The sequence below is a fragment of the Daktulosphaira vitifoliae genome, unplaced genomic scaffold, assembly GCF_025091365.1.
Source record: "Daktulosphaira vitifoliae isolate Bord-2020 unplaced genomic scaffold, ASM2509136v1 Scaffold_5, whole genome shotgun sequence".
NCBI lineage: Eukaryota > Metazoa > Arthropoda > Insecta > Hemiptera > Phylloxeridae > Daktulosphaira > Daktulosphaira vitifoliae.
Window position 1 is genome coordinate 16,248,054 of NW_026099576.1, and position 22,941 is coordinate 16,270,994.

Here is a 22,941-nt window from a genome sequence, read left to right on the forward strand (position 1 = left end):
ATAAGGAAATCGTTCGATTTTAGTACGAATAACGCGAATCAATTGATTTCTATCAATTCGTCGGCAATAAAAGTGTTGCACTTAAATGTTGTTAACGGCTGGCCGTATCCATTAGACGAAAACCATCGAGCAAAATGAATTTGTACCAAAGAAAAAGATAAAATTAAAGTGCTCACCCGCTAGTCTCGCACTGCCACTTTTAGTTGTATTATGTTATTATTGTTAGTGTTATACTAACAATACCCATGCAAATTCTACATTCAAGAGCTCGCCACATAAATTAAAACGCCCGAGACTTTTAAATGTGTTATTTAATTTTGGTTGACAAGGGGAGAAATGTAAGTAAACGCTTTTAAACTTAAAATGTTTATAGTTTGTTTGTTATTAAAATCACAAGAACAAATGATTCATTTTATTTAACTATACGACTAGCAAAAGCAATCGCATAAATAGAGTAACACATTTAAACTTTATTTGCGTGAAGAGCGTTTTAAAACTTGTAATTCTGGCACGTCTTGCTTCGTTTGACGTGAGGTTATGGCCATAAGCCTTAAGACTTTGTGGATGCCCAAGTGTATATATATATATATATTCTATATCATCTGGAACAGTTTGTATCTAAAAGTCTTTTTATCGACTACAAGTTTTCAATTGTTCTATTACAATATCTAACGTTTAGTTTATTGGTATTATAAAATTATATATCTTAAAAAAATATTTGCATTGATTTTGACTTTTTTAAAATAGGAAACGGATGTTCAGATTTATTCAAATACATATTTTTAAATATTGAATAGTACACAATTAAGATTGTCGTTTAATGTTATTAGGCAGAATCATTAATTCATCTTAACGTCAAGTCCATCTAAGGTCACAGAAGACATTTACGGTGTATCACTTATCCTTATATTTCTACTATCCTCATAAATAATTATTCCTTGCATGTCTACATACAGCGTATAATATGTATATAAGTTATTATTTCTTAAGTTTTTCTTGTTGTGGTGAAGCGTTTCTAGTTTTCATTTTATCATGAGAAGAATTAGATTGTCCAGACATCAAATATGAAAAAACATGTAATTTATTTGAACACTGTACGTGGAACATGGACAATATAACAGATTATAATGAACATAAAAAAGTATTTCATGTTGTGAACAAAAAGGGAAGTTGGTATGTCGTCACAACGTTTATCTAAATGACAGATGTAATCAACAACGTCGCCTTTATACATCAAATGAGACTCGGGTCCCGCAGTGATGATAAAATGCGCATAAATTCGGTTAAGTTCTATGTCCAGTATCCAAATATAGTATGAAGTATTTCTTGCTGAAAAAAAAACACTGCATGGTCCAATTTTCACGGCTGAAATGATCTGCGTGACGCCAACATCTTCGTTAGATTAGGCTGATTAAAAGGGACATTAAATAATTAGAATGGCGGAAATACAATTGCTTTTAACGCGACTATCATTACCGAACAGAAGTGGCAAATGTTATTTATTGCAAAACTCCTACCCCTACTCACCTAACAAACGCGGCTCGCACGACTACCCTGTGCGAACCGAGTGCGTTTATCGTCGAGCATACTGATGTGTTTGTCAGAAGTATATTTGGAACAACGATAATAACGCATGCATAATACATAGCGTATAGTGTATACGTGTGGCATTATAAGTTAATTAGTTGGGCATGGGAGTTAGTATGCAGTTAGTGAGAGGCATGCAATACTGCCATTGCTATCGCCACAACAGGGTATTATAGAAATCCTGGGAATGCCGCAGTTGAATAGACCCCGGAAATTGTATGGCGAATAATCAACGGGTCATTCAAATGACAGATTATTGTTCCGTTTTTGAAATCCTTACTTTTACCAAAGCCATCAGTCATTACATCAAAGTGCAGAATTTCTAAAAGGTTCGAGTGTTCTATCAAACATTTTCACACTTGGTACATGACATACACACTTTTAACGCATAGTGTTGTAGTTATTTAACGCTTCTTTGATCTATTATCGATTGTCAAGTTTCTTTTGGATAGTTTTGTATAAATGTATTCAAGTTACATTGCTATTATTTTTTTACAGATAGGCTGCCAGAAGTACAAACATCAACACGCCTCGAAATAATTTTTTAAGTCTTATAGTAGCACGGTTAGTTAATTCCGTGAAGCATTTGTATTTGTATGTTGTTTTTTTTTGTATTTCATTTGTCAAAACCGTCGAGACGTCTACTACATGCTTTTAACCTCACGTGTCAGTTACGTACACAAACTGTCTCGGATCTAAGCTCCAGCGTTTGACATTTTAATTTTAGTAAGACTTTAAAGTATTAATAGTTAAACAAACTAAACGGATTTCGACAGAACATTCATTGGTAAACGCATATCTTTATCGTTCAGACCTAACTGCAGCTACCAACGTTTACTTATAATCAGATCTTATTGATTTTATAGTCTCAAAACTATTATATGTACTTACAATCTTTCCAATCTGCCGAGGTGCTTGAACGCTCCTTTCTCTATCGTATGGATTTGATTGTCTGACAATTGCCTGTAAAAAAAAAAAAGAAACCAATAACAATATTAAGTGAAACGTTTTCCAATTAAAAAAGTTTTTTTGCAAAAAGGCAAAGCTGAAGGGAGATCGAAGTGTAGAAAAAACGAGAGAAAATATCAACGGATGATGTTGATTGTGTTTTTTGAGTACAAAATAAACAATGTAGACTACGAATTTAATTAGTAACAAATCCTTCCGACCGGAAGAATAATTCTCGACTTGTTCGACAGAGTTATCAGAAAAAGTATGGATATTTTAACAAAATTACTTTTCACGTCTCAATTGAGTTTGAAAACTTTTACTTACAAAGTAAATAGAACTTCAGAACACGACGGTTCAAGTTATAGAGTTTTGAGGACTTTATATTACACCTCTACTGAACAATCATAACTATATTGAAGGTGTATGTATATATCTTATCAGTTAATACCTCTTGCGTTATAAAACAAGATATTTGTACAACGATAAAATGTACTCAATTGTGCTTCAGCGATGGGTCAACGAGAATTTAATCATGTGATAACTGGATTTATCAATCAACTTATTCATTATCATACTTGATTATGACAAAAAAATACCTCGTCATTTAGGCTTTTCGATAACACAGTGAATAGTGTTAAATTTATTATTTGTCGTGGGTATTAAGAAAACATTATGTAAATAAACACAAGTATTCAAATATGATGTCAATACAACCGATATCGTCCGATGTGAACAATTTATACTATCAAGACAAATAATTGATATTATGTTAAGTATGTTTGAATTAAATGAATAGAATAGGCCAACAGTAAATTGTCGATTAGTGGTCGTTAAAAAACAATAATACACAGCAGTAAAAGGAATAGATGTTATTGATGCAGTCCGTTCGAAAAAATATTGACAATATAGAGGTAGTTAAAAAATTGAAGATGTTGATTTTACGTAGAAAAAAAAGTAATAAAAACGTAGTTTTTATAGAAGAGAACTGAGAAGACCCGAATATAATGTTTACAAGTGGCCACGGGGCGCACTTGTAATATTTTTCTGTGTATACTTGGAATAAATAATAAAAGTCTGAAGGCGAAGTTCACGGGCGTGGAAAAAATAAGTTTCCGTTCTTATTAACACAAATAATGAGAAAACGAGTTGTTTTTTTCAATACATACAGTGCCTTTTTACATTCGCCTTTATTCCGCTTCGGTATATCGAAAAATAATTTTAAACGTATATGCGTAATATCTATATACCAAATATCGCTCAGTATTAAGCTAAAGTTGGATAAAAAAAAAAATGAAAGAAAAAAAAATTACATTTTTGATGCAGTTGTTTTTCCTGCTTTTGTATTTCCTTCTGCGTGCACCACATTCGGGGAACCTAAAAGGTACACTGAGGTAAGTCGGAAAAGCGTCCTATGTTTGTTTAACGTCCTACACACACACACAGAATCGTCTGTGTAGGATATATTAAATTTTTACAGGTCGCCAGACAAAATCAACAAACATAAAGTAAAAAAAGGGGACACAAACGCATAAATCGAGTTTCCTTTTAATGTACACACATTTACTCTTAAGTATTTACTATTTTGTTTTTATATATAAAAAAAATAACTGAGATGAAATATACTCACAATACTCGTAGATTTGTCAAATTGGTCAAATCGGTCGACGATATGGTAGTGATGTTGTTTCCTTGCAAATCTCTGAAAATAAGATAAACTGAATTAGACGGGCGATATTTATTGCACTACAGAGTTGTAAAATACCAAAATGATCAAATTTTATTATTACAAAATTAACACACTACAATGTTTTTCAAATGTTATGGACCATTTGAGAATTCTAATAAAACTTGTTTAACTATCATTGATAGTTTTTATGTGTTTGTGGTATAAACCACTTGTAGCAATGACAAAACATTCATTGGTTACACGTGTAATAAAATTTCAATGTTTTATGTTTCACGCATAGTTGTCCTGTTGATTTGTTCACTGTGGACACTGTGTGGTTTGGGTTACACGTTGCTAAATGTTAGTTCTAAGGGTCAAAAGGTACTTTGCATACCATCTCAGCCAGTTACTCGTGTCTGCAATTTAATGTTGTGTTTTTTTTTTATGAGACGATTTAACACTGTGACCTGAATATATACGACCCATTTATCACTCATAAATCAGACATGTCGAATTACCGACAAACAATAAGCCAATCACATAGGGTAAAGTGTAAATTAATTGGAACATTTTTAATTATTATACTAATTAAAGATGATGATTTAGTTTTTGAAATCAATTTACTTTTTTTCATAATTAGGCAAATAGTTTGCTTTNAATGATTTAGTTTTTGAAATCAATTAACTTTTTTTCATAATTAGGCAAATAGTTTGCTTTATATTTTTGCCAAACTTTTACTCAACTGTGAAAGGGACTATTAAAAAAACTATTGATAAGAAACTGAGGGATCTGAATAACATCAATTGTTAGGAAAAAATAATGATGCCAATTATTGTAAATTTTGAAAATTTTTTTAAATAATATATTATTTAAAAAAAAAGTATTGAACTAACACTTAAATAAAAAAAAATTTCATTAGTTTTAGATTTTAATTACAAAGTTATTAGCCTAACTAGTATTTACATTATGTGCAGTTTAAGAAATAGGTATATAATTGAAACCGTTACAGAACTAATTTTAAAACAGATTAATTCATTTAGTTGATATCAAAATGTGTCACGTGAAAGTTTAGGATAAGGGTAGTCGACCCCAAGTAGTTGGGATTAAGGCGAGGAAGAAGAAGAAGTTGATATCAAAATGTACATCATATTTATTGTTTGTTTTTAATGTTTTTGACAAGGTAGTTTTTCTATGTTTTACACGTTTTCTGTAGGCATAATTCAAATTCTTATAAAATCTAGTTAAACTCGTGTAACTAAATAGATATACTGATTAAAACTTAGGCATTTTACTTGCGGTAACTGTATACCTTACGCTCTTTGAGTCTAACGCGGTGAAACGATAAACCTTAAATATGGTTAATTTTTACACAAGTTGTCCCGCGGAGAAGGTAAACAATTCGACATCGTTTGCAATCACGTGCACCCAACGCCGTACAGATGTGTTCAAAGATAACGCATCTACACGCGCAGCAGGTACACAACAATTTCGTCTAAAACTCATCCGAAACACATTTTTGCTAATTTTTTTATCCAGATTTTATTGTGTCGATGAAGAACCTCAAGCAAAAAAAAAAGGGAGAGAATCGATAATTTTTCAGTACAGAAAACCACTTAGACCATCGGCATACTCTTTGTCTGTTCAAACGTTCGTGAACATGGTCGATTTGTGTTTTTCATCGAGCACAGAAGCAATGAGAATAGAAAATGATGCGGCGACGACGAGGACCACCTTATATTCCGATCATAATCTCTTTCAGATAAAAAGCGCCCCAACAAAGCCGCTTAACTTGTTTGCTGGCTTTCCACTTGAATAGTTACCGTTTGACGAGAGCCAGCCAAACAACATAATGTAATACCCGCAGTAAAATACTATTTCATACAATATTTATACTCCCTAGTAATTTTTTTCCTTCTTCCTGACCAATACTGTTATTATCCTTTACCAGACTGTGCCATTTACATAACACTGTTGCCCGGTACTGAATGTAATACCAATCGTATTCATTCTTGTAAAAAATACTTTTGATGAAATATAAGGTTAGGGATTTACACGATTAATAAGAAAAAATATTTTACTACTTTGATAAAAAGTATTTTAATATGTTAAAATTATACTTGAATGGTTCTAAATATTCTTCATGAGTTACAATATTTTGTAAATTCAAAATATTTTAATCGAGGATATGAATTATTAGTTTTTAATTATACATCATTGAATGTCACAGTTAGTTAAGGTACAATAGCTAATTAGTATAGAATAATTACTAATTTATTCCGCCATAAATGTATAAATTATTTAAATTACTAGATCTAAAATCAACAAAATTAACGTGTAAACAATACTATTAATGGATATTAGTAAAATAATTATTTTTATACAATATACATGACAGTCATAAGCTAAAATTGGGGGAAGCTTAGCCTCTCAGAAATTCTAGAAAAATTACACATCATATATAAACAAATTACATAAGTTCTCCGAAAATTTTGTTGACAATTGTATCTATGTTAAGTGATATGTGGTATTTGAAAAGACTATCTAAGGATTTTAAATATATTATAACAACCAGAAATCATCTAGAAATACCGACTCCGAGAAACTAATTAACGTCTGGGTAATTATTTATTGTACTTACACAGTTGTTTTAAAACATGTGACAATGTTTATACTATTGTTTAAATACATCATAATGTACGCGCCAGTCGTGGCAGTCACACCCGACGCGTAATTGCCTTAGTAAGAGGGCAGTTCTTTTTTCACTTGTAAAAGTTAAAATTACAAATAGTGAGTACACGATAAATAAAAAAGGGGTAATTTGTTAGTCTCAAGTCAACGGTAAACATTATAGTAGAACGGTATTGTTTTCTGTTCTAGTCGAACGGCTAACTAAAAAAAATTACCAATCGATTTGTCTGTTCTCGACATACGAAAAAATCGAAAAACGTAGAAAAAACGTCAGTAACTATACAATACATTGACTTTTGTTCATATATATGAGCGCACGTTTTCGTTAAAGTTGACATATTATATGGAATGGTAAAAAACCAGTAAGAGTTAAACTGCACCAAGAATCAATAAATGGAATAATTTTTCTATTTTTTTTTTTTTACATTTTGACGTCGAGTCTTATTTTAGTATAAGCAGTTGGACGTTACAAGTCTATTGATGATCGTTATTGGGCGAGTTCTATTGTAATATTGAGTAATACAAAACAAAAACTAAAACATAATTAAAAGAATGACTTGCATAGTTCAGAAATTATATTTTTATTGTATAAAAGTATCCAAGCGAATGTCTACGCAGCCGTCATTACATTTCGCGCTTTTACAGGCTTCTTCCCGACAATATCGTTAAAAGAAATAAAGGTAACAATTAATTGTTTTTGATGATAACTTTGATGCTCCGTTTATTAAATCAACGACCACTTCACCCTTTGCACGGTACTTAAAAGCAAACGTAAATTAATGAAAACGACGTACCGCGGCGATGCGATCAATCGTCGACAAGATAGTGAAAAACTAACTGCACGTCAGTCGTTCATGTAATTCGTTTGAAAAACTGAGAGTTAAATATATTGAACAATAAGAAAACACATTTACTGTCGTTTGGGCTATCTCCGAGACATAGAGATAACTGCCCGATCGCTGACTCCGTGTCTAAATCGGCTTATAAATCTTAGACCAAATGAGAGAGATTTAATACACTGACATTGGTATGTGTCTTTAGCCCCATGAATGTCAGTAAAAAAACAATGGCATAAATTATCCCCTGTCAAACGCTATAATTATACATGTATGGTAGAGCATGAACGAGAAACTAGGGTGAATCCAATTTGTCACCATATTCTTTGTGGTGAAGTGCATTGGAACAACTAAAACAAAAACGTCTCGGTTAAAATTAACTTAATTTAATATAAACCGCCGTCAAAGATTCAAAATGATAGTGAGCAAAAGTCTCGATATATTTGGCAGTATTATTATAATAACATGTTACATATTTAATGATGAATAATTAACTTTTGAGATGTAAGTGTGGCGTTTTGTTTTGTAAGTTTGATTCAAGTAGAACTCTTGGTAAAAGTCACTGTTAAAAATTTTCTTTGAAATTAAATAAAAGGCCAAGTTTAGAAAACTCGTTAAAACTTTAAAATATTGTAGGCACAACTAATAACAACTATTTAATTCGAAAATTAACCTACGAGTTTTTCAGTTTGTACTTACATTTGATACTTAATTTTTAATAATTAATAACAAAAATTTAGACGACTTAAGAAATAAGTATTGAGATTTATATATAAAAAAAAATTATTTCAAGTACAATTTCAACAGAAGTAATTGGACTTTTATTGAGAATAATGGATTAATACAATACATTAATGTGGTATTAAGTTTTAATGGTGAGGTGATCACAATGTTATGACCCTGTGATCATAGACATAAATTGAAATTATGGTACATATTCCGTAATAAGCGTGGCGTGGTGGTATGCAGCATGTCCATTGAAAGTCTCTTTATGTGAAAGGGAAGCAGTTAGTCGAGGGGAGGTTATCGAAAATGTTTTGAAATAAGGCTGGTGGATAATTAAATTTCTGTCGATTATTATTTAAAAAGGTGCGTGGGGAACTGCTGCCGACAAAGAAAGAGGCTTGTTAACGTGCGGCTGCTGTCAAAAATAGTTGCCAGGGAAAAAGGGTCCTACGCGTGCTCGGGCAGATGTTCTCTTAGTCGCGTGTTGGAATATAATGTGAATTATCTTGTTGTGCCCAGGCGAAATATTCTAACGCATATTATATACGCTCGTATATGTGCTCTTTCTCTGGACTAAAAGTTTGTGCTATCGACTGGAGAAGGGTAAAGGCCAATTAATAAGTGCAACACCGGGTGCCTCTCCTTTTTCATTAGCCGTCTGTGCCCGCGAATCACAAGGTAAACTTTCACAGGGAATTTTACACCCGGAGCAACTACAAAGTTTGACAAACGAGTGAAATTTTCCAAAGGGCTCTTTTGAGAAAATACTCGAGATTTATACGCATAAGCACCACGTTAAACGTTTTTAAAGTAAAAATATCATGATTTACGGGGTTTCGATGGGACTCGTGTGTAAATACTTTTACATTGAGAAACTTTACACATTTTTAATGACCTTCCAACTTTTGTTACTAAAAATATGACATCGCCTTTTCATGTACACTAGAACTCGTTATCATCAAATTTCAGCACACGTTTCTTTAAAATTAATGGAGTTATGTATTCAAACACTTGATTAACATTTGATTGAAAAACCATTTTGACTTAGGAATGTTTCTAATGATACAACGACAATAATAGGAACGAATCATTTCGCCAATATTCTCAGACTACTTCAAAGGTTGATATTGTTTTTTCCATATATAGACTATCATAATATCATATCATTTAAAATAGAGCTTAAGTAGATTAAGCATTCACATAACCTAAACATTGTCATTATATTTTTAATCTTTAAATAACATCTCGTTATTCCCTTTGCGGGCGATTGCTCTAAACCATATGGTAGGAAACTTGATCTTGTTTTTCGAATACTCAAATATTCAAGGCTTTGTAGTTGTAACCATCAAGTGAATTCAATTTTTTGTCAGCGTATTATCTTAATATGAACATGTATGAGATATTATTTTGAACACATATTTAGTCGAGAACTTACACTGCTCTATTGTGGGTGAATACACTACATGAGATTTATCATGACACAATAATATAACGTACACAATCGATACCTTTACATAGATTCTATTTATTGATATGGTCAGATAATAATCCTGATACATATAATATCCTTTGAAAACAATTGCAAGTACACATATGGCAAAATCAACCGGATGTCAGAAACCCTTTAGTATAGCGTTCAATTAACAATTCCAATAACGTTTAATGTAAGCGAATCTACGGACTGAGTAACGTGATCGTTCATCAATATGATTTATTGCAGTTGAAAGTGCTGACGTTATAGAAGATTTTATGTGTAACCTGGGAAATTAGCGAATAACGTTGACCGAACACTGTGGTTAGAGCGATTGGAAAAGTTTTCTAGTCCCTGACGGTGTTAAGTTATTGAGTTAAATTTTTGATATTTTCTCTAGCAACTGTCGTCTATGCCGTTTCTCTTATAAACTTTTAAAGGAAAATAAAATAAAAACAAATACAAAGTATTACGTGATAAACACATAATACTTTTAATTGTTTAAGACAATTGCGTTAGAAGTGTAAACTATAATTTAGTACAGTCAAGTAAATCGGCACGCCATCGTCGAAAACCACGTTAAATTAGCAATTCTATTATTTTGTATGTACTCGTATTATTTTATACGAAGTGGAGGGAAATTATGAGATGCTTCTGGTAAACTCGATTAGACGTACACCAAAGACTCTGCTCTTGGTGACTTCTCTCCCCTCGGCCAAAGGGTTTTTATTGTTTTTGGCGTGCGCCACCGAAGTGATTTACCTTGTAAGATAACGAGCTCCAGTATCTACCCTTAAAACAACATTAAGGGTTTGTATTTCACATTCCCCGCCGTCACCGAGACCGTTGGTTTTTGTTACGTAATTTGTTTTACTCGAATAACGCAAAAAGGAAATGGCGCTTTTGTGTTTGTTTCTTTGGCAAAACTCGTCTAGTCTCCGCAGAAAGCGGAAACCTTAATAAACGTGCACACACACACGCTAGCGGTACACATTATATTATTGTTTCCTTGGTGTGTACATATTATGCTGCAGTCGGTCTACCTTCCCCTCCGCGTGTTTAACAAGAGGAGTATTTGCGTATACGCAGTGTAATTTGTGTATTCTCATTATTGCGGTGACATCAAGAAGTCTCGAAGGCTTGTGGTCCGGAAAATGAGATTTTCTTTGTTTTAAATATACGAGCGGCTCAATTAACTGTTACACCACGAAGTAAAAAATGTTTCAAAAACCGCTATAAGTTCACTGGAAAGTTATTTGGTATTTCTATGAATATTAACCACTCCAAATGCCGGTTAATTAATTTAAAGAAAGCTTTTATACTGATGGCGCTGTAACGCATATCCCAGTCGACGTTGCATTTTTGTCATGATAAAATTAAACGAATTACAGAACTATAAAGATTCGTTCTGTGAGAATTAGAACGCGACTCTTTAAAAACGGTAATTAAAGTCGTTAAGATAAAAATTTACGCAAAAATATTCATTGTTATAGACACGACTAGAGCTAATTAATCATACTGAAAATGAGTTCAGAGTCTACAAGTTATTCGGTGGACTTTCGGTCTATAAATATATATTACAGACAAAATTATTCGTGTTTAAGGCTTTATTAATTGGCGGCTGCCATGTTTTCGGAGCGATTTTATTGTTGTTAGTATACTAATAATAGATTGATCTTCTACGATTTATGAATAATGGGCCTATTTCGACAGAGCCATCCTGTCATGGAACGAAGCCATTTGGCGTTTGCTAATAAAAAACATTAATAACGTAATAAATAGAAGGTACAAAAAAAAAATTGGCTGTAATCATATGTTTTAAAATATAAAAAATTGTGCGTTTATCAGGCAGAGTATTGTTAGTTTTTAATTTTTGATTTCAGATTATATTTCAAGATAAAATAATAACTATTCAATTTTAATTAAAACTAATTGATTTATTATAATTATTAAATTAATAATTGTAATAATTTAATACATAATTACTATAATTTAATTACAATGTGCTGATTTCATTCAATGAACATTGATAATTTACGATTTTATAAGATAACATAAGAATTACATACCGAATAGATGAAATGTTTAATAAAACTATTTAGCCATTTAAATGAAAAAGGTGCATAAATTTTAAATAAAATATAAAAAAAAACCATAAAAGTGAGGCTACAAGTATTTATTTTAACGACCACGATGATTAATTATACAAGAAAATAATATTGCATCGCATGTCCTCATTCAAAAGTTTTTGGTGAATAGTTATACTAATGATCATTTTCAATGATTCTCTTGATACATGTACACGTATCAGTGTGTATAATGTCAGAGGGTGGACTGGTTTATTGTCACGCAATAAAACATACGTGATGCGGTGGCAGTACAAAGACGTGGACCGGAAGCTCTTCCCTTTGGCCGGAATTGCTCCTCGCAAAGGAATCGAACGGAAATGGGATCCGAACTTGACATCAAAGGCGTTCCAAAATGATATGAATGCTCTCGTGTATGTACACGGAAAGACATAGAGTTCATACATACTTTTATTAGGTAAAAATCACTTGTTTTTTCTTCAATCTTTTTTTTCCCGGAGAACGCTCACTTTGATGAGTCTCTTTTTAAAATAAAGTTTTATTTATTTATTTATACTCTTTACGAAAAATAAGAAATAAACGAAAGTTGATAATCAAATAGAAAATCATTAGTCCAACTGGAATTTCAAATAGGCACTGCCGTCGCTTTAACGACCAAAAAAATAGGTATTTACTGATTCGAACACGCTTAAAAATAATAATTAATATTATACTATATAATGCATTCGTTCGTGTCCAATGGCATATCGAATTACACGTACGCTCGTGAGGTTGAAAGGTGCGATAGGCTTAGCAAATTATCACGAAGAAACTCGATATATCGTTCGAGGCCTATTATCAATATTTATTTAACGCGTTTCGTGTTGAATGATAATTAAATTAATTGCTTAGGCATTACGAGAGCTATTTATGTACAACAAAACGACAGCGATGTTAGCAGCAAGATTAACGGCTGTCAGGAGGAAAAAGATAATATATTTTTAAAGAGTAGTAAAATATCGTTACAGAAGTAAATTAGAGTCCGGACGTTATCGTCAATGAGTGTGTCGCATTGACTAATTTGAAACTATAAATTTCAAGGAAACCGGTATTTTGGACACCAAATGCATAATAAACCTGCCCACGGATATGTTTTTTAACGTAGGAGGTCACAATGCATTTTATGTGCTGTTCAATTAAAATGTTCGGTAGGGTGTTGTTTAATCAGGACCAGTAAATTTAGTAGTTTTCTTGGCGGTTTCCCGTGCAAATTTTTACGGTTCTTTTAAGTAAAAAAATGACTTTCGAAGAGTTCATTTTACATTTTGAACTTTTTTCAAAATACCCAAGTATTTTGGTTGCAATCGTTTTTATGAGGTCTATTAATAACATTCCTACAGGATGGGACTGTACGTTTCGTGAGATAAAAAATAATATATTTACACCTTTCCGAGTTTAAAAATATTATAGTGTCTGTAAAACAACCAGTTGACCAGTGAACGACGTACGTGACAGAACTGTAAATGCTTTGTCATATAATTTATGAAATGTTTAAATTCGTCATTACCCTTGTTGACATGTTCTTAACGACCTGCCAACCGCCGGCATCGTTGGTGACATTTTGACAAGTAAACTTTAGGGCCATTTTCGGTCGGATGGCGATTTTCCCCACGCGCAAGTGGACGTATGGACACTCCAATTACTTACTTTTAACAAGCGAATCTTTCGACACGAACACCGTCGAATTTTCACGCTAGTTTCACGTGATCAAATTAAATGATCGTTTATTGGAAATCTTATTTTTCTGGACGTCCGGTCGGGCTTATGTCACGTCCGTATTAGAGCTCTGTGACTCGAGATTCAGATATTGATATGATTCCAATTTATAAGAGTTCATTTTATAAAATGTTTGTTTACCAATAGAACATGAACATATGATGTTCGAAACCACTTGACTTAACGATTGTTTGTAAATTTTAAGACTTTTATTTTACTAGAGTAGACAGTATTTAACTACTTGTAAATATATTAGTTGATTCGCAATAATCGAATTAGCAAGCACTTGTCTCAGCTGTCAATAACGAAAACTAATTAAATTCGGTTAACCTAACCGTTGCAAACTTATATTGTGTTCGAAGTTCATAAAGAAAATATCATATAATAAATTATGTGACGTGGCTTACCCGCATCAAGTGTATAACTGGATTGTTGGTAATAATGATAATATTCACAAATTTAGTTGTAAGCCTCATTCGCAGTAAATATTATCCCACCGAGGTACCTTTTGGCTTTTGAAACATTAATTATAAGGTAAATTATCAAAGAAATAATCCTCCCAAAAGAGTTGATATAAACTACGTTATGCCTTTCGTGTAATTATTAGCTTTCATTCGATCTATTCTGACCTAAATACCTACACGACATTATTACACCATATGGTCGAGGGGTATAAAAAAATAACTTGCCTCAAACGTGTTCGAAGAGTGCGATAAGTTGATAAATTTGCATTTAATAATCGTTCATAGGATATTGGTTGCCGTTAAGAATATTTTCTTTATATAAACACGAATAATGGTGTATCATAAACATAATACAAAATTATTTCATTTGATCGATTGCTTGAAACAACAATGTTGTATTGTTATGAGTATACACGAACAAATGGAAAACTATTAAATTAAGATGAGTTTTCATTTGGAAAAATTCAATTAAAATAAATACGCCGCCGTAAAAAACAATGGCGATTTAAAGTATACTTCAAATCGCCATTGTTTCTTTTTTTTTTTTTAGTGTATATNACTTGAAACAACAATGTTGTATTGTTATGAGTATACACGAACAAATGGAAAACTATTAAATTAAGATGAAATTTCATTTGGAAAAATTCAATTAAAATAAATACGCCGCCGTAAAAAACAATGACGATTTAAAGTATACTTCAAATCGCCATTGTTTCTTTTTTTTTTTTTTAGTGTATATCTGAATTTAAAAAGATGTCAAGGAAATAACATTGTTCTCTTTCAGACATTCTCGGTAAATAATTTATATTTTTATTTAGTATCTTTTTTTTTCCAACAGGTTTTTTTTCCGAGAAATAAAAACGATATAAAAAAAAATAACCGGGAGAGTGCATAAATATTTAAGCTTTCGTAATTAAAAGGATTACACAATGAAAATGGTTGGCGCGCGTCAACCTGTCACATAGACCTGTGAATTTACGCAGACCACTAGCTGACCTGAACATATGTCACCCTAAACCACCAAATGTGTCTGGGTTAAAAACATTTATTAAAATCCAACAACCGTTAAAAACAAGATACATTCTATTTCCAACTTTGTTTCATTAAAATAAACTTTCCATTAAATAATAAGTTCTACAATTGCATTGTTAAAAATAATAATACATTTTATTCAGAGAAAATTTTTAATGTATTCAGAGGAGTGAAAGTTAAATTTGCTACAAGAATTTGTGTTAACTTGTTTCATGACTTATTTGTGGAATGAAAGAAACGAATTTCTTGAATTGTTATTATTTATTTTGATTATTTTAAGCGCCTGTTAACTTTGTGCAAACAAGTCGATCCGTTTTTAATACAGTTGTATAAACTTAAATAGAATTAGAACAAATCAATCAAGTTTTTCGTAGTTTTAACTTTTATTAATAAAGTTGCTGTTTGAAAAGTTTCTTGATTCGATTCGAATATATCTATAAATATGCCGGTAATTCTAGATTTCTAAATGAATCTCATAAAAAGAACAACTCTCTTGCTAATATTTTAGGTTTTCATAGTAAAATAAACATTTGGCATACATATTGGCATTGTTACTCTGTATTTTAAAGATTTTCTACGAGTTCTAAATATAAACTTGACTTTAAAATGTTGAATTGTGTTTGGAAAACACGTATTATTAATTTTTTTTTTTATTTCGAGTTATCGACGACGAGTTTTGTGGTATAAACGATCACCTAAATAAAATGTCGAATCTAATATTACTACATTTTAAAGAAACGCGAAAACTAAAATGTGAAGTTTTTACACCCCTGAAATAGTTTTCGGAAAACACCTTTTTTTTTATAAGTTCGTGGGTCATTAAGCATAAAAAGGCCAACTCTTTATCGAAGGGTTACTTTATATTGCCAAAATGTGTTTTTTTTTCTATTCAAAGAAGTGTTAACGAAACTTTCCCCCTGTTCCGAGCAACAAAAGCACAGTGTTACTTTTCGAGATGCCTCAAAGAAGGTAATAAAAAGTAAGGTAATTAACCGACATTCAAAATGACCTGGCGTTCCCATTACAACAAACACCAACGGCCACTATAAAAAGTACCACGTCGAGTTTATTATTACGAATGACCTCATCAAGTAATTTTAATATTGTAACTGATCTCGTTGACGACAATAATGTAACATAATAAATAAATACCAACGATGTTGATTGCCTTAATTGTTTTATGCTCATTTTTATTAGTTTACTTATGGCGCGGACGTAGATCGCAATCGGTATAAATCATGTAAAAAGTTATGTAAAATTTGTATTTTTCGTTTAAAAATGTGAAAACTTGTAGTGAAATCAAATTTGAATGTTATTGTAATGCGTTGAAGGCTAGTAGTTTTGCAGAGAAGTAACGAATTAAAAAAAGCGGTACAAAGGTTTTCGTAAAAAAAAAAAAACCTTTTTCTCCGACTACTAACATTGTTGATTTTTTATGTAAAAGTAATATTTTCCCGTGAAAGAGGGTCGAAATGCTTTGAGCGGCGTGTACATTACGAATCGACACCTTAAGGGAAATGCTCTCTCATTTGAAAGTCCGATGCGAAAGTTTTCTGTGACATCTGCAGGAGAATTTTCCGTGTCGATTGTCAAACAGACGCCATTCGTATAACCTTCACGCGGATCTGTGCAATCGTCTGCCGGTGACATCTGCCGAAACACGGACATCCGACGCCGGCGGTTGAGGAACAGCAGTTCCGCCTGAGAACCGTATCGACGGATCGCTACTAGACGCGTTGTTGAGGTTAAACGAATGAGACGTTCTGCCTGTTCGTGTTCGACTAAAACGAGCAAAGAAAAGAATTCGGAGAACGCGCTAAGCGTATCCGAAGTTTAAATGTACCGCGAACACAATCGCCGCCGTGGGGCCCGCCGAGAAATGGGAAAGAAAAAAAAATAAGAAATGTTAAATGGTCCGGAACAAGAAACACGGAGTGAATCTTCGAGAATTCTCTGGATCGTATAGAAGAGCGGATTTATCACGTTCACAAAAGTAGGTGGGGCGAGACAACACTATCAATAATGCGTTTTAAGTACTGCACGCACGATTGTCTTATTTCTTTGCCGTCATCGGCTGCTATTAGCCGGCGGTAAATATCGATAAAATAACCGCGCCGATTGTCCCACGGCTGCTTATTGTTCTAAGGTACGCACCCGTTATACAATAAAAGGGAAGGCAGCTGACGGGTAATTGTCAACTCGACAAGAGGTGGGAAGCGTAGGGCGAGGTTGACAGCCGTGTTTGAACGGGGTGTTAAAAACACCGGTATTGTTCAGAGTCGCACTGTTGTTATTGTCTACTCAAAACGAAAGTGTTCGCTGTTGAACACTTTTATAATTCCTCCGGCACAAATTCACGCGAATATATTCAATGACACCGATGCCATATCAATGAACCCTAGACGGTTCCATCGAAAGTTCTGAAATGTTCTCAGACCAACGCCGCACTAATTCGACACTTAAATTAATAAGTGCAGTAAAAATAGAATAAGTCGACTGGCCACACCGGACGCCAAGAATGCGGTTTGCGTTTACACGGCAATGAAACGAATTAATCGACTCGTGCAACTCATTACGAATGCAGTAGATCACTAAGTCATTGTGATCGACCACATCAATCTTAGCGATATTTAAAGTCAAATAAATCCGGTTTGACAGCAGAATCAGAGAATCTGGTTTTTAGAGGTACAAATCGTTCGATTTGCCACGGATTATTGGGGGGCGCGGCCCCCGAACGCGTGTAACCCATTAGCTATTGACGTTGGACACGGTCAATTACACGGCGTATAAGAATATAACGAATCGAATAATATTAAAAACGTATGGCTATTGTTGCGCCACAATCGTAAATCCAACGTAAGCCGGCGGTCTGTCTGGACGACGGCGCCCAGTCTATGGGAGTAAACGATGCCGGGTGGAATATTAATCCCTCGGCATATTTAAACACGAATTCACAGCGCGCCTTCAGCCAAAAGGCCTTAGACTTTGCCAAAAGTAACCGACGAATGGCGTTCGTTAATTGCATTTTTAACACACTCGTGGAGTTACGTTTGAGCGTTTTCATTTGACATTACTAAACGCACTTGAAATTTACCGAGGGATTCGGATCAAAGAGGTTGCGTTTAATGTCTCGAGTCATAAAACAACCGAACGGAAGATCTCAAAGACGTTCAACGATGGAAGCTCACACAGTTTTCATAACGAACGACGGACAAGTACTGTGTCACCGGAAAGTGTAAAAAAACATGGAGTAATTGTACTTTTAGGATTAATACGGTGATTTATGGTGGCTAAACGGGACAATTTATATTGTATGACGGCTATAATTGAAATTAACATAATACCGTGCGGAATAGTAATATGTGTACATAAACCCGGCGGCGGCTTTAATCAAGCCTTTGGTCAGCGGAGAATGTGACGCGCGTTTGTCTTTCTCATTATTTATAGGCCGGTCGTCTGTGCGGGGGTGGAAACAGCCATAAATCACGCGGGCGTTATTGGCCGTCATAAAGTCCTACTAAATACGAACGCGGAGAACACTTTTGAAACAAATAACGTCGTAAATTCACAGTTAAACGGCAGTGGTGGAAAAAATATACGTGTGTGTAAATTCTCATAGACGGCATACATTATCCACACGTTGTACGGGCAGAGTAGATATTTTATGATCTCCGTGGCTTTCAATTGTTGTGCGCCGATTGAAAAACAATATGTTTCCACCCGTCGACCACTGCCGTTTCAGTTTTTTATGTCGCGGATGTTCGATGAGTACGTATGACGTAAAAGCAACGTCCGTTAAACGGCGACTGGGGATCGGTTAACACGGCTCGATGCGAAAAACTGCACTCCGGGAAAAAGTCGCGAAAAGGTACCTTTTGTTTGGCTGTCGGACGTGTAATATTTTGCTTCCGCAGACACAGTCGTACTTAACTTTTTTTGAAAAATGTCTGAATGATTTACATAATAATATCTCGGCGTATAAACTGGATGTGTGTTCTGGGTAAAAACTTTTAGTCCGGTACATTAAACCATCATAGAATATGGTGTGCGCACTGTGTACTTTGGTTGCCGACTCTCAGTCTCTTGTTTACGAGAGCGGACTTTTTCCGCGCGGATGAACCAAATTTATGCGGTACTTTTTTATTCTTCGCATACGGGTTGAGGACTTGCGGGAATAATATTTGAATCCCACCTCGGTCGGTTATCTTATTTAAAAAAACGTCTCTTGTATTTTACGGCATTTGAACTATTCTGAACTAAACAGCACTCAGTGTATCCATTCAATTCTTAAGAGATTCCAGAACGAAAATTGCTACCTTAAACGTGATGTAAAAGATAAATTTTACCGGTAGAGTTTATATGTTATTGTTATCCGGAGAACGCCGTCACTGTTCATTAAACGAATTTTTAAACAGTGAATTTAATTGCTGCGAAATAAGAGAGCAAAAAAACATAACTTCTTTTGTCGAATATTTATAGCAACCGCAGAGTGTGTTTGAAAGCGTTCTTGGCGTTTTGCCATAAACAGTAATGATCATAGTGATAAGTTTACGGGAAATAAATTGATGAAAACAGGAAAACGTTTGATTGTGTTTTAAATGACATCTCGTTTATTTTACCATTGTACGCGTACAATTATTATTAAAAACGCAGTTTGTATTGTATTTAAATGTGACACTCGAAATGACGCGCAAGAAAATACAAGAGTTCATCTAGATACTTTGAGTGGCTATGATTGCTATAAGCCAATGTTGTACTCGAATTGAAACTATTTGAAAATATCGATAGTACTATCGTCGAAAACATTGCCTGAAAACAATATGTCATGCCACTTAAAGAAGGTGGTATCGCCTTGGAGTGTAATTGAAACTTGAACACCGTACAGGACAGTCAACTGATTTAATTAAACAACTGCAGATGTACATATGATGAACACGGAACATAAAAATGGATACTTTCATTTTTCAAATGCTTTTTTGTTTCGAAACAATTATTATTATTAGATAGATATATTGTTCCTTATCAGTAATTTAGAACCTATACACCCACCGTCCGTTTCATTACTTTTTACGATGCCAATTTATTCTGTTGCATTTAAGAGAGTATACCAAAATGCACTTAACACTATCGTTATAGTTGCCGACACCGAGCGGCGGTAGTGATTTTACCCAAGTCCAAATAGTGTAGGTGGGCGAGTTTCTATGGTAAGGATCGGATCACGCCTACCAATTAAGTTGTTGTTCAGGATAGCCGTACACGTTATCATCAGAAAAAAAAACCAGTCCGCAGCATCCGTAGCTGTGTACAAAATTATTATCAACGAAATTAAAATGTGTTTGTGTTGATAATGTTATTTTTATTTTCACGGAAAATAAGCCACTCGGAGAAAAAAATATTGATTTAAGAATCTGTGCTTAGAGAACCATAAAGACGCCAAACCTCCGGCACGATAATGTGTGTTTACTTATATTATTATACTTCAAACACGGCTGACAACAGTAATTTCATTTCATTTGACACCGCCACGAGGAAAATGTGGTTTCATTAAGAGTTCAAACAAAAAAAAAACTTCTTATGCGGAACTCGAGTAGAAAAAGAAAACAAGTCGCCGTCGTTAATAAAGCCAAAAAAGTGTACTCTGCTTATGTGTTGATTAATGGACAATTGAGATGAAGAGGAAACGGTAAAATTTTGATTTGTCTGTTCCGCTGCCAAACAAATCTGGCGCGAGACCGTCGTCAATTATTTATGAAAAAAAATACTGAAAAATTACATTGTCACCCTTTTCAATTTCATTTTTTATTGCTACTCTTATATAATCGTTGTTAGACAGTAAAAAATTATTATATTATTTAATATAACGCAAAATATGATATTGTTTTTGATAATTGTGAATAAACAAATGTGAACATTAGTATTGCCATTGTCACAAAATTTATTATGCACTACAATTTATAATACAATAAATAATAATATGTTCTTAAAATATTCAATAGCGTTTTGTAATTCACTATTTAATTAAAAAGGTTTAGTAATATATTTATTATGGTTTGTAATTTAAATATCAAATTCCCTTAAGTTTTCTTTGTAAGTGAAACAAAAATGGACTGCTGATACATATTGTGTTTAACTTGCAAAGGATCTTAAGCTCCCTTATTATTTCTTAAAAAATCTCACCCTCCTTCGGACAATAAATAATAATACAAAATATTATTATCAATACAGTGTACCCGTTTTTCATTTAACAAATTACTACTAATTTAAAAAAAGGTATTTTTTTTCAGCCCTTCTCACATGGCATGCTATTTAATCTATCCTCTCGCCTCAGCGGGCGGCGACTTGTTATTTATCAAAAACCAAAACATCCCATTTTAATCATATTTTGTTACGATATTTATGTTAAATAATGACAACAAACTGCAACGCCCAAGATACGAATTTTCTACAGTCAGGAGAGGGCTCAGCAAGTCTACACGCATTATAGCAACCCTGCATTTTATATTTTGGCAACAGGTCTTGTTTCAAATAAACGATATTACTTAAATATTCTTACGCCCTTGAAAACTCCGTTAAATAATAAATATTATTCAATAAAAAAATGAAACTTTGCCGATTCTATTGTTACAAATTGTCACCCGTAGAGTATCGTTAGGGAATTGTATAAATCATTTAGAAGGCTTGAACATTAAAGGATAATGGATTGCGGTTAAAGATGATTGTACCCGATAATATCATTGGCGAAATGTGAGTAGTAAATTTAATTTTACCAACAAAAATCAGTTGACCGTGGAAGTTCAACACGAAGAACGAGTTAAGTTTGATTTTGAAGACCATAACACAATTTATTCTACAGTTTTTGTTTCTCTATTGTGTTCAGTGACTCGGTTTGTATACACTCTGCGGTCGTCATACGGAACGTGTACGTCAAACATGTCTGAAGTACCGTAAAATTGAATGTTTACGAATTCAAAACAATTGGAAGGCAATAATGAATCATAAAAATCATAATGGACCTAAACACTGCAATGATATACCTTTGGTAGATGGTAATAACAGATGTTTAACGATAGTTAAATTTCTTTTTTCACACCGTTTTTACTGTCTTTTTAAGACTCAGTCGGCATATTATTTTCAATGAACAGCGTTGGAATCTACGGGCAAACAGCGTGACTGTAGTCGGTAATAATGTAACGCCGATCGATTTTTTTGTCGATACGATCTCTGAGGGTATTTTTCTATAAACACATAACGATGCATCGAAATTAATTGGTATGGAGAGGTCGCCTAAAGATTCTTTAATGTGCGAGATGAAACATCTGGTGATAACATAACCCCTCAACGGGTTGAAATTGATTGGGAAAGGTGTTAAATGGTCAGAATTATGTGGTGTATAATTAGCCCGATATTACTAAAACGCCTATAATGTTCGATATGATCAGTAGGATCTCTAAACAGAAATATTCTTAATACATCAACTGGACTAAAGTGTTATTATCATGTATGGTTTACTAAATATTTGCTAAACGAAAATCTAAAAAACCCAACAAAGTTGAAATTATTAAATATAAATATTCAAGTACATTTTTTGTAAACTGTAAATGAAATATACCTTGACGACCAACTTGAAAAAAGCACGATTTAAATGAAAAATTACGAAAATTCTCGGAAAAATGAACAC

General features: G+C 33.4%; 1 protein-coding gene across 1 annotated transcript in view; it reads right to left on the reverse strand.

The window, feature by feature from the left end:
* LOC126907254 (protein slit) overlaps positions 1–22,941 on the reverse strand; it is a 96,100-nt gene that overhangs the window by 34,967 nt on the left and 38,192 nt on the right. Inside the window, exons 2-3 of the mRNA XM_050688380.1 lie at positions 4,166–4,237; positions 2,479–2,550 (exon numbers count right to left, since the gene is read on the reverse strand). Of these exons, the coding sequence (XP_050544337.1) occupies positions 2,479–2,550; positions 4,166–4,237 (144 nt within the window). The remainder of the gene's footprint in view (positions 1–2,478; positions 2,551–4,165; positions 4,238–22,941) is intronic.